At 60.0% G+C, this 18,511-nt stretch overlaps 1 protein-coding gene across 1 annotated transcript; it reads right to left on the minus strand.

The window, feature by feature from the left end:
• Positions 1-91: 91 nt before the first annotated feature.
• On the minus strand, positions 92-2,170 carry LOC109945210 (uncharacterized). The gene is made up of 2 exons (XM_020551048.2): positions 609-2,170; positions 92-254 (listed from the first exon to the last, which is right to left on the minus strand). The coding sequence occupies exon 1, from the start codon at positions 1,598-1,600 to the stop codon at positions 752-754; it is 849 nt and encodes a 282-aa protein (XP_020406637.1). The 5' UTR covers positions 1,601-2,170; the 3' UTR covers positions 92-254; positions 609-751.
• Positions 2,171-18,511: the final 16,341 nt, after the last annotated feature.

Raw genomic sequence — 18,511 nt, forward strand, 5'->3', positions numbered from 1 at the left:
ATCAAATCTTTCCCCCACCATGAATATCGAATACATGTCCTAAATAGTGAGCATAGGGTCTGCCCTTTTTTTAGCTCATAGCAATACTGTACCTTGGTTATTAACTCTATAATATGCTCAATGTGCTCTGTTACACGTGGCTCACAGGTAGGAGGTAAACACTGGAGCTCAGTCATATCAAGAAGAAATTCATTGATAAACCGGCTACTCAAACTTGTATCTGTTTCACCGCGTTCATTTGCACGCTTAATAATCTGCAAAAATGGTAAGAAAATAATTTTACTGAATTTCTGCCAAAAGATTGAGAAAGGAAAATAACAGTTGTATTAAACATGCAGCACACTGGAAAAAGTAAAACTACTTTGTAAATCCTGGTGTTTGCTCTAAGAACAATGCCAGCGAAAAAGAACTGTTGTTGGGGGTGAAATGGCACTGATAACACTACAGCTAAGAGGAACACACAAGAATAGTTGAACCCAGAAACAAATTAGTCCACAAATGACAGTCCCAAATAAGATCATTCTCCTTCCATTTTGATACATCAAGAAGTTCTCCTTCCTTCTCAACTACTAAAATGTAACTCTAAAATAGTGTGAAGAAACTATTACCTTGTCGTCGATATCCGTGAAATTACGGACATATTCAACTTCATACCCCAAGAATTTCAGGTACCTATAAGGAAAGTGAGACCAATTATATTATTATGAGCAGAATAAAGCTGGACCTTATATGTTACTGTACTAAACAAGCTTCAGATCCCAGTGCTGGGCTGCACGCTGGGCTTCGGCATCAAGGAGCACGGCCTCAAGGACGGCTGGTACGACGGCATCGGCATCTTCCTCGTCGTCTTCCTCGTCGCCGCCGTGTCCGCGGTCAGCAACCACGGCCAGGCCAGGCGCTTCGACAGGCTCGCCACCGAGTCCGACAACATCGTCGTCGCCGTCGTCCGGGGCGGCAGGAGGCAGGAGCTCTCCATCTTCGACGTCGTCGTGGGCGACGTCGTGGTGCTCAACATCGGCGACGCCGTGTCCGCGGACGGCGTCTTCATGAAGGGCCACGCGCTGCAGGTGGACGAGTCCAGCATGACCGGCGAGTCGCACCCTGTCGACATCGACGCCGAGGAGAGCCCGTTCCTCGCCTCCGGCTTCAAGGTCATCGACGGATGCGGCCACATGCTCGTCACCGCCGTCGGCACGGGCACCGCCTGGGGCGAGATGATGGGCAGCATCACCAGGGAGAAGACCGAACCCACGCCGCTCCAGGAGCGCCTCGAGGCCCTCACCTCCAGCATCGGCAAGGTCGGGATCGCTGTCGCGGTTCTCGTCTTCGCCGTGCTCACCGCACGCCACTTCACGGGCAGCACCAGGGATGAGCAGGGCAACCCGACGTTCGACAGGCACCACGTCTCTTTCAACATCGTCTTCACCGCGCTCGTCGGCATCTTCCAGTAGGCCATCACCATCATCGTGGTGGCCATCCCCGAGGGCCTCCCGCTCGCGGTCACGCTCACGCTGGCCTTCTCAATGAAGCGGATGGTCAAGGAGCACGCGCTGGTGTGCACGCTCTCGGCGTGTGAGACCATGGGCTCGGTAACCGCCATCTGCACCGACAAGACAGGCACTCTCACACTTAATCAGATGAAGGTGACGGAGTTCTGGGTCGGCACCGACCGACCCAAGGCGGCGGCCACGGTCGCCGCCGCCGTCGTCAGTTTTCTGCGCCAGGGAGCAGGGCTCAACACCACTAGAAGCGTGTACAAGCCGAACAACGTCTCGCCACCGGAGATATCGGGCAACCCGACAGAGAAGGCCCTGCTGTCTTGGGCCGTGGCGGAGCTCGGCATGGACGCCGACGCGCTCAAGAGGAGCTGCAAGGTGTTGCACGTCGAGGCGTTCAACTCCGACAAGAAGCGCAGCTGCGTGATGATAAGGGACAACGCGACGGGCACGCTGACCGCGCACTGGAAAGGCGCCGCGGAGATGGTCTTGGCGAGTTGCTCTGCGTATGTCGGTTCAGACGGCGCGGCACGCGAACTCGACGCGGGCAAGAGGAGGAAGCTCCAAGAGATAATCAGTGGGATGGCGGCCGCCAGCCTCCGGTGTATCGCCTTCGCCTACAAACATGTCGACAGCGAGCACTCAAAGATCGACGACGAAGGGCTGACACTGCTGGGCTTTGTCGGTTTGAAGGACCCCTGCCGGCCAGAGGTCACGCACCTCCATGGTCAGGAGAGGAGCGGACGGATCTCCAGTGCTTGGGCTTGGGCTGCGCCGGTGGGGAGCGGTCCTCCTCTCGATCCCCCATTGGTGGAGCATCTCGATCCCAGGCTGCCTGCGTCGAGGCCCCTGGGCTACGTCCACCGGATCTGGATCCCGCGGGAGCGAGTGGCGCGGTGGTGGCGACGATGTTGGGGGAGGGGCGGTGGAGGCAAAGGGAGGAGGGGAGGCGGAGAGAGCTCGCGTCGGTGGTGGAGGGTGATCCCGCATCGAGAGAGAAGAGAACGCACGGAGGTGGGGCAGTTGCGCACGGGGAGGCCGACGCATGGAGTGAACGTGGGGGCAGCTCGCGTGGGGGATGTGGGGAGGCAGCGGCTGCAGTCGGACAAGCGAGAGGAGGGGCGCTGGGCTGCACACTGGGCAGCTGGGCCGCACGTACAATTGCTGGGCTACACGAACGACAGGACATAGGTGCTCGTATGGGATTTGTTTGATTAGTACCATATCGGCCACTGAGAGAGACGGAACGTGGCTTATAAGTGTTGTTGTGGACCATCCATTGTTCACAACTCCTCCAGCTCTAGTGCTACACTGAGGTGTGTCTTTTTGCTTTTGCGTGGGAGGGTGTGTACTGTAGTTGGGGGGCCCACTTGGCAGAACAGGTCCGGCCGTGGTGCTTGGATCGGATGCACGATAGAATGGACGGCTGAGATCACAGAACAACAGAATGGACGGCTGAGATCACAGAACGGCAGAACGGCAGGCTACCCTTACCGTCTTAATAAGTAGTAGAGATAAGATATGCATGGATTGCTTTCTTTCTTTTAACATTTTGGACCACATTTGCACCACTTGTTTTGTCTTTGCAAATTCTTTTGGAAATCTTTTTCAAAGTCTTTTTGCAAATAGTCAAAGGTATATGAATAAGATTTCGAGAAGCATTTTCAAGATTGAAATTTTATCCCCCTGTTTCAAATGCTTTTCCTTTGACTAAACAAAACTCCCCCTTAATGAAATTCTCCTCTTAGTGTTAAAGAGGTTTTTTACCAATTGAAAGAAGATCAAATATTTTAGATACCATTTTTTTAAAACTCCTCCTTAAAATATAGATACCAATTGAGATAGAATTTCTTAGAGGAATACTAATTTGAAAGATACCAATTGAGAACATTAAAAACTTTGTCTCGAAATTTTTTGAAATTTTAAAATTGGCGCGGTCGTGCGGTCCTTTTGCTTTGGGCTAGTACTCTCTCCCCCTTTGGCATTAATCGCCAAAAACGGAATCTTTAGAGCCCTTATTAAATTTTCGCCCCCTTGGGCAAACAATATATGAGTGAAGGATTATACCAAAGTGGAGAGCGATGCGGAGTGATGGCGAATGGTAAATAATACAGTGGAGTGGAGTGGAAGCCTTGTCTTCGCCGAGGACTCCATTTCCCTTTCAATCTATGACTTAGCAAGAAATACACTTAAAAAACACATTAGTCATAGCAAATGAAAGATATATGATCAAAGGTACATAAATGAGCTATGTGTGCAAGGTATCAATCAAAATTCCGAGAATCAAGAATGTTTAGTTCATGCCTAAGTTTGGTAAAAGTATTCTCATCTAATGGCTTGGTAAAGATATCGGCTAATTGTTCTTTGGTGCTAACATAAGAAATCTCGATATCCCCCCTTTGTTGGTGATCCCCCAAAAAGTGATACCGAATGGCTATGTGTTTAGTGTGGCTGTGCTCAACGGGATTGTCGGGGACCATAATTAGGGGTACCCTCAAGACGCCTAATTCTCAGCTGGTAACCCCCATCAGCATAAAGCTGCAAAGGCCTGATGGGTACGATTAAGTCAGGGATCAGTCCACACGAGTGACTCGATCACGCTTCACCCGAGCCTAGCCTCGGCCAAAGGCAGCCGACCTCGAGAGACTTCCGTCTCGCCCGAGGCCCCCTTTTTATGGCGGACACATCACCGGCTCGCCCGAGGCCTTGGCTTCGCTCAGAAGCAACCTTGACTAAATCGCCACACCGACTAACCAAATTGCAGGGGCATTTAACGCAAAGGTGGCCTGACACCTCTATCCTGACACGCGCCCCCGGCAGAGCCGAAGTGACCGCCGTCACTCCACCGCTCCACTAGCCAGTCTGACAGAAGGACAGCGCCGCCTGCGCCACTCCGACTGCAGTGCCACTCGACGGAGTGAGTCTGACAGGCAGGCAGGCTTTGCCAAAGGCGCCACGGCGAACTCCGCTCCGCCCGACCCCAGGGCTCGGACTCGGGCTAAGACCCGGAAGACGGCGAACTCCGCTCCGCCCGACCCCAGGGCTCGGACTCGGGCTAAGACCCGGAAGACGGCGAACTCCGCTCCGCCCGACCCCAGGGCTCGGACTCGGGCTAAGACCCGGAAGACGGCGAACTCCGCTCCGCCCGACCCCAGGGCTCGGACTCGGGCTAAGACCCGGAAGACGGCGAACTCCGCTCCGCCCGACCCCAGGGCTCGGACTCGGGCTAAGGCCCGGAAGACGACGAAACTCCGCTTCGCCCGACCCCAGGGCTCGGACTCCGCCCTGGCCTCGGCCGGACGACTTCCGCCTCGCCCGACCCCTTGGCTCGGGCTCGGCCACGGCAACAGAAGGCAGACTCAACCTCGGCTTCGGAGGAACCCCCACGTCGCCCTGCCTAGGGCACAGACCGCCACGTCAGCAGGAGGCGCCATCATCATCCTACCCCGAATCGACTCGGGTCACGGAGAACAAGACCGGCGTCTCATCCGGCCAGCTCCGCCGGAGGGGCAATGATGGCGCTCCACAAGCTCTATGACGACGGCGACCCCCAGCTCTCTTACGGAAGCAGGGCAACGTCAGCAGGGACTCGACCGCTCCAACAGCTGTCCCTCCATCAGGCTCCGCCGCACCTCCGACAGCCACAACATCACGCCAGCAGGGTGCCCAGATCTCTCCGGCTGCCACATTGGCATGTACCTAGGGCGCTAGCTCTCCCTCCGCTAGACACGTAGCACTCTGCTACACCCCCCATTGTACACCTGGATCCTCTCCTTACGACTATAAAAGGGAGGACCAGGGCCTTCTCAGAGAAGGTTGGCCGCGCGGGACCGAGGACGGGACAGGCGCTCTCTTGGGGCCGCTCGCTTCCCTCACCCGCGTGGACGCTTGTAATCCCCCTACTGCAAGCGCACCTGACCTGGGCGCGGGACGAACACGAAGGCCGCGGGACTTCCACCTCTCTCACGCTCGACTCCGGCCACCTCGCCTCTCCCCCTTCGCGCTCGCCCACGCGCTCGACCCATCTGGGCTGGGGCACGCAGCACACTCACTCGTCGGCTTAGGGACCCCCCCTATCTCGAAACGCCGACAGTTGGCGCGCCAGGTAGGGGCACGCTGCGTGCTGACGAACAGCTCCCCGTCAAGCTCCAGATGGGCAGTCTCCAGCAACCTCTCCGGCCCGGAACGGTGCTTCGTTTCGGGACTCTTGAGTTCATGTCCTTCGACGGGAGCTACGACATGATACTTCTTCCACCGCCGCGCGACTACGACAATGGCGGCCGACAACCCGCCCGCCGGCGGCGGAATCAACGACTTCTTCCCCGCGTGGTGGAAGAGCGACATTCGGGCTCGCTCCGTTCTCTCCCCCGCCAACGGAGGAGGAGGCGGGGCCGTCAAGGCCAGACGGGAGGCCGCGCTTCGTCGGCCGTCGAGCGAATCGACGCCCCCGATGCCCCGACGGAAGGCACGCCGGACGTCGACCTCGCGTTCAAGACGGAGGCAAGCGCCGTCCCCCCGCGGCGCGCTGACCCTGAGCAAGAAGACGACGCCGGCGCGCTCGCGGAAAGCCTGCAGGACGTCGCCCTCGAACCAGAGATGACGGTGCAACCAGTCCCCGATGTGACTACGTCGCTCCTCGTCGACCAAAAGGTACCGACTAACTCTCATCTTGCGTCATTTCGACTCGGCCTCAACCCGCCAAACGACCTCGTTTTGGCGGGCGCTCTCATTGAGGCGAGTGCAACCCCACTGAGGTTCCGCATGCGGTCGCCTTGGGACCGACTGACGGACGTCTCGACCTACGGGCCCTCTGGGTCCGAGGAAGATGACGATCCCAGCATCGGTTGGGATTTCTCCGGACTTGGCAACCCCAGTGTCGTGCGGGACTTCATGACCGCATGTGACTACTGCCTATCCGACTGTTCCGATGGAAGCCGCAGCCTTGGCGACGAGAGCTGCGGCCCAAGCCGCGAATGTTTCCACATCGAGCTAGGGGATCCCACCGAAGGCAACCATCTTGGCATGCCGGAGGATGGTGATCTCCCTAGGCCGGTGCCTCGCGCCGACATCCCACGGGAGCTAGCTGTGGTCCCCGCTCCGGCGGGGGGTTACGACCCACAACTCGAGCAAGTCCGCGAGGCGCAGGCCAGGCTCAACGAGGGAACAGGAGCGCTTGAGCCGATCCGTCGGGACGTCGGACAGGCATGGGTGGGCCAACCCCTGGCCGGAGAAATACGTCATCTGCCCCAAGGTCTCCAGCACCGCGTCGCCAACGATGTCAGGATCAGGCCGCCGTCCGCATCCAGCGGGGTTGGTCAGAACCTGGCAACCGCAGCAATGCTCATCCGCGCGATGCCGGAGCCGTCAACCACCGAGGGTCGGCGAATCCAAGGAGAACTCAAGAATCTCCTGGAAGGCGCTGCGGCCCGGCGGGCCGAGAGCACTGCATCCCGAAGACAAGGATATCCCTCGGAACCTCATGCCGCGACTTCCCGATTCATGCGGGAGGCCTCGGTCTACACCGGGCGCACGCGCAACACCGCGCCTGCGGCCCCGGGCCACCTCGGCAACGAGCACCATCGACGCGACCGTCGGGCTCACCTTGACGAAAGGGTGCGCCGAGGCTACCACCCCAGGCGTGGGGGGCGCTACGACAGCGGGGAGGATCGGAGTCCCTCGCCCGAGCCACCCGGTCCGCAGGCCTTCAGTCGGGCCATCCGACGGGCGCCATTCCCGACCCGAATCCGACCCCCGACTACTATCACGAAGTACTCGGGGGAAACGAGACCGGAACTGTGGCTCGCGGACTACCGCCTTGCCTGCCAACTGGGTGGAACGGACGACGACAACCTCATCATCCGTAACCTCCCCCTGTTCCTCTCCGACACTGCTCGCGCCTGGTTGGAGCACCTGCCTCCGGGGCAGATTTCCAACTGGGACGACTTGGTCCAAGCCTTCGCTGGCAATTTCCAGGGCACATACGTGCGCCCCGGGAATTCCTGGGACCTTCGAAGCTGCCGGCAACAGCCGGGGGAGTCGCTCCGGGATTACATCCGGCGATTCTCGAAGCAGCGCACCGAGCTGCCCAACATCACCGACTCGGATGTCATCGGCGCGTTCCTCGCCGGCACCACTTGCCGCGACCTGGTGAGCAAGCTGGGTCGCAAAACCCCCACCAGGGCGAGCGAGCTGATGGACATCGCCACCAAGTTCGCCTCTGGCCAGGAGGCGGTCGAGGCTATCTTCCGAAAGGACAAGCAGCCCCAGGGCCGCCCATCGGAAGAAGCTCCCAAGGCATCTGCTCCGCGCGGCGCCAAGAAGAAAGGCAAGAAGAAGTCGCAATCGAAACGCGATGCCGCCGACGCGGACCTTGTCGCCGCCGCCGAGTATAAGAACCCTCGGAAGCCCCCCGGAGGTGCAAACCTCTTCGACAAGATGCTCAAGGAGCCGTGCCCCTACCATCAGGGGCCCGTCAAGCACACCCTCGAGGAGTGCGTTATGCTTCGGCGTCATTTCCACAGGGCCGGGCCACCCGCCGAGGGTGGCAGGGCCCGCGACGACGACAAGAACGAAGATCACCCAGCAGGGGAGTTCCCCGAGGTCCGCGACTGCTTCATGATCTATGGAGGGCATGCGGCGAATACCTCGGCTCGGCACCGCAAGCAAGAGCGCCGGGAGGTCTGCTCGGTGAAGGTGGCGGCGCCAGTCTATCTAGACTGGTCCGACAAGCCCATCACTTTCGACCGGGCCGACCACCCCGACCATGTGCCGAGCCCGGGGAAATACCCGCTCGTCGTCGACCCCGTTGTCGGCGATGTCAGGCTCACCAAGGTCCTGATGGACGGGGGCAGCTGCCTCAACATCATCTACGCCGAGACCCTCAAGCTCCTGCGCGTCGATCCGTCCTCCGTCCGAGCAGGTGCTGCGCCCTTCCACGGGATCATCCCTGGGAAGCGCGTCCAGCCCCTCGGGCGACTCGACCTCCCAGTCTGCTTCGGGACACCCTCCAACTTCCGAAGGGAGACCCTGACGTTCGAAGTGGTCGGGTTCCGAGGAACCTACCACGCCGTGCTAGGGAGGCCATGCTACGCGAAGTTCATGGCCGTTCCCAACTACACCTACCTGAAGCTCAAGATGTCGAGCCCCAACGGGGTCATCACCGTCGGCCCCACGTACAAACACGCGTTCGAATGCGACGTGGAGTGCGTGGAGTACGCCGAGGCCCTCGCCGAGTCCGAGGCCCTCATCGCCGACCTGGAGAACCTCTCCAAGGAGGTGCCAGACGTGAAGCGCCACGCCGGCAACTTCGAGCCAGCGGAGACGGTCAAGGCCGTCCCCCTCGACCCCAGTGGAGACACCACCAAGCAGATCCGGATCGGTTCCGGGCTCGACCCCAAATAGGAAGCAGTGCTCGTCGACTTTCTCCGCGCAAACGCCGACGTCTTTGCGTGGAGTCCCTCGGACATGCCCGGCATACCGAGGGATGTCGCCGAGCACTCGCTGGATATTCGGGCCGGAGCCCGACCCGTCAGGCAGCCTCTGCGCCGATTCGACGAGGAGAAGCGCAGAGTGATTGGCGAAGAGATCCACAAGCTAATGGCAGCAGGGTTCATCAAAGAGGTATTCCATCCCGAATGGCTTGCCAACCCTGTGCTTGTGAGGAAGAAAGGGGGGAAATGGCGGATGTGTGTAGACTACACTGGTCTCAACAAAGCATGTCCGAAGGTTCCCTACCCTCTGCCTCGCATCGACCAAATCGTGGATTCCACTGCTGGGTGCGAAACCCTGTCCTTCCTCGATGCCTACTCAGGGTATCACCAGATCCGGATGAAAGAGTCCGACCAGCTCGCGACTTCTTTCATCACGCCGTTCGGCATGTACTGCTATGTCACCATGCCCTTCGGTTTGAGGAATGCGGGCGCGACGTACCAGCGGTGCATGAACCATGTGTTCGGCGAACACATCGGTCGCACAGTCGAGGCCTACGTCGATGACATCGTAGTCAAGACGCGGAAGGCTTCCGACCTCCTCTCCGACCTTGAAGTGACATTCCGGTGTCTCAAGGCGAAAGGAGTCAAGCTTAATCCTGAGAAGTGTGTCTTCGGGGTCCCCCGAGGCATGCTCCTAGGGTTCATCGTCTCCGAGCGAGGCATCGAAGCCAACCCGGAGAAGATTGCGGCCATCACCAGCATGGGACCCATCAAGGACTTAAAAGGAGTACAGAGGGTCATGGGATGCCTCGCGGCCCTGAGCCGCTTCATCTCACGCCTCGGCGAAAGAGGTCTGCCTCTGTACCGCCTCTTAAGGAAGGCCGAATGTTTCGCTTGGACCCCTGAGGCCGAGGAAGCCCTCGGCAACCTGAAGGCGCTCCTTACAAAGGCGCCAGTCTTGGTGCCGCCGGCGGACGGAGAAGCCCTCTTGGTCTACGTCGCCGCGACCACTCAGGTGGTTAGCGCCGCGATTGTGGTCGAAAGGCAAGAGGAAGGGCATACATTGCCCGTTCAGAGGCCGGTCTACTTCATCAGCGAAGTGCTGTCCGAGACTAAGATCCGCTACCCACAAGTTCAAAAGCTGTTGTATGCTGTGATCCTGACAAGGCGGAAGCTGCGACACTACTTCGAGTCCCATCCGGTAACTGTGGTGTCATCCTTCCCCCTGGGGGAGATCATCCAGTGCCGAGAGGCCTCGGGCAGGATCGCGAAGTGGGCGGTGGAAATCATGGGTGAAACGATCTCGTTCGCCCCTCGGAAGGCCATCAAGTCCCAAGTATTGGCGGATTTCGTGGCCGAATGGGTCGACACCCAACTGCCAATGACTCTGATCCAACCGGAGCTCTGGACCATGTTTTTCGACGGGTCGCTGATGAAGACGGGGGCCGGCGCGGGCCTGCTCTTCATCTCGCCCCTCGGACAGCACTTGCGCTACGTGCTGCGCCTCCACTTCCCGGCGTCCAACAATGTGGCCGAGTACGAAGCTTTGGTCAACGGATTGCGGATCGCCATCGAGCTAGGGGTCAGACGCCTCGATGCTCGCGGTGATTCGCAGCTCGTCATCGACCAAGTCATGAAGAACTCCCACTGCCGTGACCCGAAGATGGAGGCCTACTGCGACGAGGTTCGGCGCCTGGGAGACAAGTTCTTCGGGCTCGAGCTCAACCACATCGCTCGGCGCTACAACGAAACCGCGGACGAGCTGGCTAAGATAGCCTCGGGGCGAACGACAGTCCCCCCGGACGTCTTCTCCCGGGATCTGCATCAACCCTCCGTCAAGCTCGACGACACGCCCGAGCCCGAGGTACCCTCGGCTCAGCCCGAGGTACCCTCGGCCCAGCCCGAGGTACCCTCGGCCCAGCCCGAGGTACCCTCGGCCCCCGAGGGCAGGGCACTGAACGTCGAGGAAGGGGAGAGCGGGGCCACACCAGATCAAGATTGGCGGGCCCCGTACCTGCAATATCTCCGTCGAGGAGAGCTACCCCTCGACCAAGTCGAGGCTCGGCGGGTAGAGCGGCGCGCCAAGTCATTCGTCTTGCTGGGCGACGAAGAGGAGCTCTACCATCGCAGCCCCTCGGGCATCCTCCAGCGGTGCATCTCCATCGCCGAAGGTCGGGAACTGCGGCAAGAAGTACACTCGGGGGCTTGCGGCCACCACGCAGCGCCCCGAGTCCTTGTCGGAAATGCTTTCCGGCAAGGCTTCTACTGGCCAACGGCGGTGGCTGACGCCACTAGAATTGTCCACACCTGCGAAGGGTGCCAATTCTATGCGAAGCGGACACACCTGCCCGCTCAGGCTCTGCAGACAATACCCATCACCTGGCCCTTCGCTGTATGGGGTCTGGACCTCGTCGGTCCCTTGCAGAAGGCGCCCGGGGGCTACACGCACCTGCTGGTCGCCATCGACAAATTCTCCAAGTGGATCGAGGTCCGACCTCTGAACAGCATCAGGTCCGAGCAGGCGGTGGCATTCTTCACCAACATCATCCATCGCTTCGGGGTCCCGAACTCCATCATCACCGACAACGGCACCCAGTTCACCGGCAAAAAATTCTTGGATTTTTGCGAGGATCACCATATCCGGGTGGACTGGGCCGCCGTGGCTCATCCCATGTCGAATGGGCAAGTAGAGCGTGCCAATGGCATGATTCTACAAGGGCTCAAGCCTCGGATCTACAACGACCTCAACAAGTTCGGCAAGCGATGGATGAAGGAACTCCCCTCGGTGGTCTGGAGCCTAAGGACGACGCCGAGTCGTGCCACGGGCTTCACGCCGTTTTTCCTGGTCTACGGAGCTGAAGCTATCTTGCCCACTGACCTGGAATACGGCTCCCCGAGGGCGAGGGCCTACACCGAACAAAGCAACCAAGCTAGCCGAGAAGAATCGCTGGACCAGCTGGAGGAAGCTCGGGACAGGGCCTTACTACACTCGGCGCGGTACCAACAGTCCCTGCGACGCTACCACACCCGAGGGGTCCGGTCCCGAGAACTCCAGGTGGGCGACCTGGTGCTTCGGCTGTGGCAAGACGCCCGAGGGAGGCACAAGCTCACGCCCCCCTGGGAAGGGCCATTCATCATCGCCAAAGTTCTGAAGCCCGGAACATACAAGCTGGCCAACAATCAAGGCGAGATCTACGGCAACGCTTGGAACATCAAACAGCTACGTCGCTTCTACCCTTAAGATGTTTTTCAAGTTGTTCATATACCTCGCACCTACGCAAAGTTTAGTCGTCAAGGAAGGGTCGGCCTAGCCTCGGCAAAGCCCGACCCTCCCTCGGGGGCTAAAAGGGGGGAGACCCCCTCTGCGTCGAATTTTTCCTCGAAAAAGGATCTCTTTTTAGCAGGATTTCTTTCGTGCTTCTTGACTACTTCGAAAAGCGGATCCTGGAAACGACGAGGCACACGTAAGCAGCCAAGGCTGACCGAGCCGAGGGACTCCTACGCCTCCGGGATACGGATACCTCACTCATCACCTTCTGCGATAAGTAACTTGCGCTCGGATAAAGCGACTCCGTGGACCGAACGAGTCATCACGCTCGGAAGCTCTCCTGCCGAAGCAGTCCTTCAAGCTTTCTCGACTAGGTCGGGGACAGGGCCTCATGGACGGGTGAAAGTACGCGTAAGCCGCAAGGCCGACCGAGCCGAGGGATTCCCACGCCTCTGGGATACGGATACCTCACTCGTCCCTTCCGCGAAAAGCAGCTCTCGCTCACATAAACATCCTTGTTACCGACAGAGTCCAGATGCTCGAAACAAGAGGAAAAAAGACGCAGCTTCGCAAGCGCGGCGAGGGTGTGTTCTCCTGGCCTCGGCGGCCGCAGAAAGCACACGCTACAAGATGATCTGATCCCGCAGGCTCGGGTCTTCACGCTGAAGGGAGCCGTAGCACCCTCGGCATCGACGACGTCTTCAGCAAGGCCCGACCCAGCCTCGGGCGGCGCCGCGATCCAGGGACTCCTCCGGGAATCCGGCTCGAGCAGGCGGCTCAACCGGTTACCCCTGGGACCTCGGTCAACCGGCTTCCAAGGGCGCCAGCCCGACCCGAGGCCTCGACTGATCGACTTTGGCGTCGGCTCCGCTGACGGACGACACGGCTAGGCTCCGGCCAACCAGGTTCCCATTCTCGAGCCAACTCCGCCTCTGTTCATACTGATATCGCTACCCCTGGCCTCGGTCCACCGAAGGGCGGCCGAGGGGTCTCTTCGACTAAGCTAGAGGAGCCCCAGACAACAAGGCCGAACGGGCCGAGGGATTCCTACGCCTCCGGGATACGGATACCTCACCCATCACCTTGACACGGGGCAACTCATGCTTGGTAAAGCGGTTCAGATAATCAACAGGCGAGACTTAATGCTCGAAAATGAGGAAAAAACACGGCTCCGTGCCGAAGTTACATACACGTTCAGGCCCCGACAGCCGCAATGAACAAACACACCGGCATTCGAAGTGCCATTACAAACGGAACTCCGGTTCCCCCTCCGCAGGTACGAACAACCCCCCTCCGAGGGGGAAGGCCTGCGGAGCAACGGAAGGCCGACGAATGGTGCGCCGTCACCCGCTCCAGCAGCAGCGACGACGACGCCTTCTGCTCCGAGGGACCAAGCAGCGGCAACGCCGACCTCAGGCTCGATGCCGCTGCCAGGAGACCCCCGCCCATGCCAAAACTTGTGAGGCAAGGACGGGCAGAAGGCCATAGAGTTGGAGGTCAGCCCGTGGCCGGCCCCGGCTATCTCGCCGGCAGCAGAACCTCTTCAAGCTGCCGTGGCGGATGCCGGCACCGCGAGCGGCTCCGAAGCCACTCGCGCCCGAAGGCCAGGCACGCTGCAGCTGCCAGCGCCACGGACGACGGCCGCCTCTCCCTCCAATCACTGAGTGAAGGAGCGGGCCGCCGCCCACGCGGGGGCTGACCTCAACTCGGCGCACTCCCCTCCCCAGCCCTGGTGATGAGAATCCTTGAGGCTGAGGGAGGGGAAGAGGCCGCAGCCCGGCTCGCTTTCCCCCACCATCAAGCCGGAGGTCGCCATCTCAGGTGACCGACCGGCGGAGGGGAGCAGCCGGGCAGCATGATGAAAATCCTTGAAGCCGAACGATGGCTGAGAGGTACCAACTCCCATGGAGTTGCGTTCCTCCAACGAGGAGGCGGAAAGGCGGCGGATACCCCCCATCCGGGGGCTTGGAAGATGGGAAGACACGACGCTTAAGGGAGGAAGAAGACATGGTTGCCTTACGAAAGGAGTCTCCCTCCTTTTAAAGGCAACTCTCCCTACGTGCGCCCCCAAGCGCCGCGGGCTGAGTCTTCTCCAACACGCTCCAAGGCCCTCCCCTGCAACTCGGGGGCTGGGTCCCGCATGTCATGCAAGCCGGCTCAGGGCAGAAGAAGCCAAACCGCCGCGCGTGGTGCGCACGACCGTCCAGCGGTTACAGGCGACCCCCCATTTTCGCCCAGACCAACGGGCAGAAGGGGCGGGCAGCCGTGCAGGCGGCATGCAACCGCGCCAGATGGACGCGCTTCTCCGACTTCTGACACGCCAGCTTGGGAACCCAGGCCCACGCGTCGAGCAACCGGCGCGCCAGTTGCTGCATGCAAGCAACCGCTCCGCCACTTGTGCCACCATCGCGCCTCTTCGGTTGCGGAGCCTATGTCACGACTCGAGGCGACTCAACAGCGCCAGCCTGGCGCTTCGGTCAAAAGCGACCGAAAGTGGGCCGGCAGTAATAGCGGTGACAGGCGGGCGGGCGCAGCGGTCACATCGTCAGCCAGGCTCACGTCCCATCCTGAGACAGCAAGAGAGCCTCCTCTCACGGCGTGGAGACGGTGCGCCCGTGACCCGTTCCTCGAACGGATCACACACGCACAACGGCCGCCCCGCCAACCACTCGCCCCGTCGCATTAACTCCGCGGCGAGACACGCAACACCTCAGGCAGGAGGAGCGCGCGACGCTTCACCTTCGCCGTAATAAACGCGTCAGAAAAGGTACGCCGCGTCGTCCGATTTCGTATCCTTTTCCGTTTTCCTCTTTCTCTATCTCTTGCAACAGGGACCGGGAAAGGGGGATGCCCCGAAAGGGATCCTTCTCCGCGAAAGAACCGGGCTCCGAGCCCCCCATTACTGATCAGGGGTTCGAAGGCTGTCCCCCCGAAGGGTTCAACAGTCGCCTCAGATCGCGTGGGCCCGACACCCACTACTGGTCAGGGGTTCGAAGGCCAGCCCCCCGAAGGGCTCCATGGCCGCCTCAGGATACTCGGGCTCCGCGCCCATTACTGATCAGGGGTTCGAAGGCTGGCCCCCGAAGGGTTCACAGTCGCCTCAGACGCCGAGCGAGGGATGACCAGGGGTACGTTCGATACATAACCAAGGCTCGGGCTGCGCTCCCGAGGTACCCTAGGACATTTCCGAGACCAGCGGGAACGATCTTGTAACGGAATCCCATCGGAGGGAGGCATCGAGCCCTCGGACCCCGTCGCCAGGGGACCGGGTCCGGCAAATCACCCGCAGGTACTTTTGGGCGTGCCTCTGGGCCCCTAGCCGACCCCCAACGAACGGGGCACGGACGTCCACTCGGATTACCCGCTTGCAGCTCACCGGAGACACCATGTTCGGTGCCCATCGAGGGTAACATGGCGCACTCCCCCCTCCTCCTTGCGGAAAGGCGACGTAGGGGCGTATGTAAAAAGTTGGGTCTGTCCCTGATCGTCCTCTCGCCCTGTGCAGAGGCTCGGGGGCTGCTCTCGCAAAAACCGGCTCCGGCCAAATCGTTGACAGCGTCAACATACCAGCCCGAGAGCTTGGGCCCCGACCGTGCACCCGGGCTACGGCCAGTTCGCATGAGGGAACGACCAGACCAGCCGAAGCGTTAAGCGAAGTATTAAGACCTCGAAGGAGTGTAACCACTCCTCCGAGGCCTCGGGGGCTACACCCGGCGGGTGCGCTCGCGCGCACCCGCCGGAACGAAATGCAACCGAGAAAGGCTGGTCCCCTTGCAAAAAAGTGCGACAAAAGCCTCCAAGCGAGTGCTAACACTCCCTTCGAGGCTCGGGGGCTACTGTCGGGGACCATAATTAAGGGTACCCTCAAGACGCCTAATTCTCAGCTGGTAACCCCCATTAGCATAAAGCTGCAAAGGCCTGATGGGTACGATTAAGTCAGGGATCAGTCCACACGAGTGACTCGATCACGCTTCACCCGAGCCTAGCCTCGGCCAAAGGCAGCCGACCTCGAGAGACTTCCGTCTCGCCCGAGGCCCCCTTTTTATGGCGGACACATCACCGGCTCGCCCGAGGCCTTGGCTTCGCTCAGAAGCAACCTTGACTAAATCGCCACACCGACTAACCAAATTGCAGGGGCATTTAACGCAAAGGTGGCCTGACACCTCTATCCTGACACGCGCCCCCGGCAGAGCCGAAGTGACCGCCGTCACTCCACCGCTCCACTAGCCAGTCTGACAGAAGGACAGCGCCGCCTGCGCCACTCCGACTGCAGTGCCACTCGACGGAGTGAGTCTGACAGGCAGGCAGGCTTTGCCAAAGGCGCCACGGCGAACTCCGCTCCGCCCGACCCCAGGGCTCGGACTCGGGCAAAGACCCGGAAGACGGCGAACTCCGCTCCGCCCGACCCCAGGGCTCGGACTCGGGCTAAGACCCGGAAGACGGCGAACTCCGCTCCGCCCGACCCCAGGGCTCGGACTCGGGCTAAGACCCGGAAGACGGCGAACTCCGCTCCGCCCGACCCCAGGGCTCGGACTCGGGCTAAGACCCGGAAGACGGCGAACTCCGCTCCGCCCGACCCCAGGGCTCGGACTCGGGCTAAGACCCGGAAGACGGCGAACTCCGCTCCGCCCGACCCCAGGGCTCGGACTCGGGCTAAGACCCGGAAGACGGCGAACTCCGCTCCGCCCGACCCCAGGGCTCGGACTCGGGCTAAGGCCCGGAAGACGACGAAACTCCGCTTCGCCCGACCCCAGGGCTCGGACTCCGCCCTGGCCTTGGCCGGACGACTTCCGCCTCGCCCGACCCCTTGGCTCGGGCTCGGCCACGGCAACAAAAGGCAGACTCAACCTCGGCTTCGGAGGAACCCCCACGTCGCCCTGCCTAGGGCACAGACCGCCACGTCAGCAGGAGGCGCCATCATCATCCTACCCCGAATCGACTCGGGTCACGGAGAACAAGACCGGCGTCTCATCCGGCCAGCTCCGCCGGAGGGGCAATGATGGCGCTCCACAAGCTCTATGACGACGGCGACCCCCAGCTCTCTTACGGAAGCAGGGCAACGTCAGCAGTGACTCGACCGCTCCAACAGCTGTCCCTCCATCAGGCTCCGCCGCACCTCCGACAGCCACGACATCACGCCAGCAGGGTGCCCAGATCTCTCCGGCTGCCACATTGGCATGTACCTAGGGCGCTAGCTCTCCCTCCGCTAGACACGTAGCACTCTGCTACACCCCCCATTGTACACCTGGATCCTCTCCTTACGACTATAAAAGGGAGGACCAGGGCCTTCTCAGAGAAGGTTGGCCGCGCGGGACCGAGGACGGGACAGGCGCTCTCTTGGGGCCGCTCGCTTCCCTCACCCGCGTGGACGCTTGTAATCCCCCTACTGCAAGCGCACCTGACCTGGGCGCGGGACGAACACGAAGGCCGCGGGACTTCCACCTCTCTCACGCTCGACTCCGGCCACCTCGCCTCTCCCCCCTTCGCGCTCGCCCACGCGCTCGACCCATCTGGGCTGGGGCACGCAGCACACTCACTCGTCGGCTTAGGGACCCCCCTGTCTCGAAACGCCGACAGGGATTATCCGCCATGCGGATTGCACTCTCATTATCACATAGGAGAGGGACTTTGGTTAATTTGTAACCATAGTCCCTAAGGGTTTGCCTCATCCAAAGCAATTGCGCGCAACAATGGCCTGTGGCAATGTTCTCGGCTTCGGCGGTAGAAAGAGCTACTGAATTTTGTTTCTTTGAAGCCCAAGACACCAGGGATCTTCCCAAGAACTGACAAGTCCCTGATGTGCTCTTTCTATCAATTTTACACCCTGCCCAATCAGCATCGGAATAACCTATTAAATCAAAAGTGGATCCCTTGGGGTACCAAAGACCAAATTAGGTGTATGAACTAAATATCTCAAGATTCTTTTCACGGCCCTAAGGTGAACTTCCTTAGGATCGGCTTGGAATCTTGCACACATGCATACGGAAAGCATAATATCCGGTCGAGAAGCACATAAATAGAGTAAAGATCCTATCATCGACCGGTATACCTTTTGATCTACAGATTTACCTCCCGTGTCGAGGTCGAGATGCCCATTGGTTCCCATGGGTGTCTTGATGGGTTTGGCATCCTTCATTCCAAACTTGGTGAGTATGTCTTGAATGTACTTAGTTTGGCTGATGAAGGTGCCCTCTTGGAGTTGCTTCACTTGAAATCCTAGGAAATACTTCAACGCTCCCATCATATACATCTCGAATTTCTGAATCATGATCCTACTAAACTCTTCACAAGTAGATTTGTTAGTAGACCCAAATATG

Source organism: Zea mays, chromosome 3 (genome assembly GCF_902167145.1).
Source record: "Zea mays cultivar B73 chromosome 3, Zm-B73-REFERENCE-NAM-5.0, whole genome shotgun sequence".
NCBI classification, from domain to species: Eukaryota; Viridiplantae; Streptophyta; class Magnoliopsida; order Poales; family Poaceae; genus Zea; species Zea mays.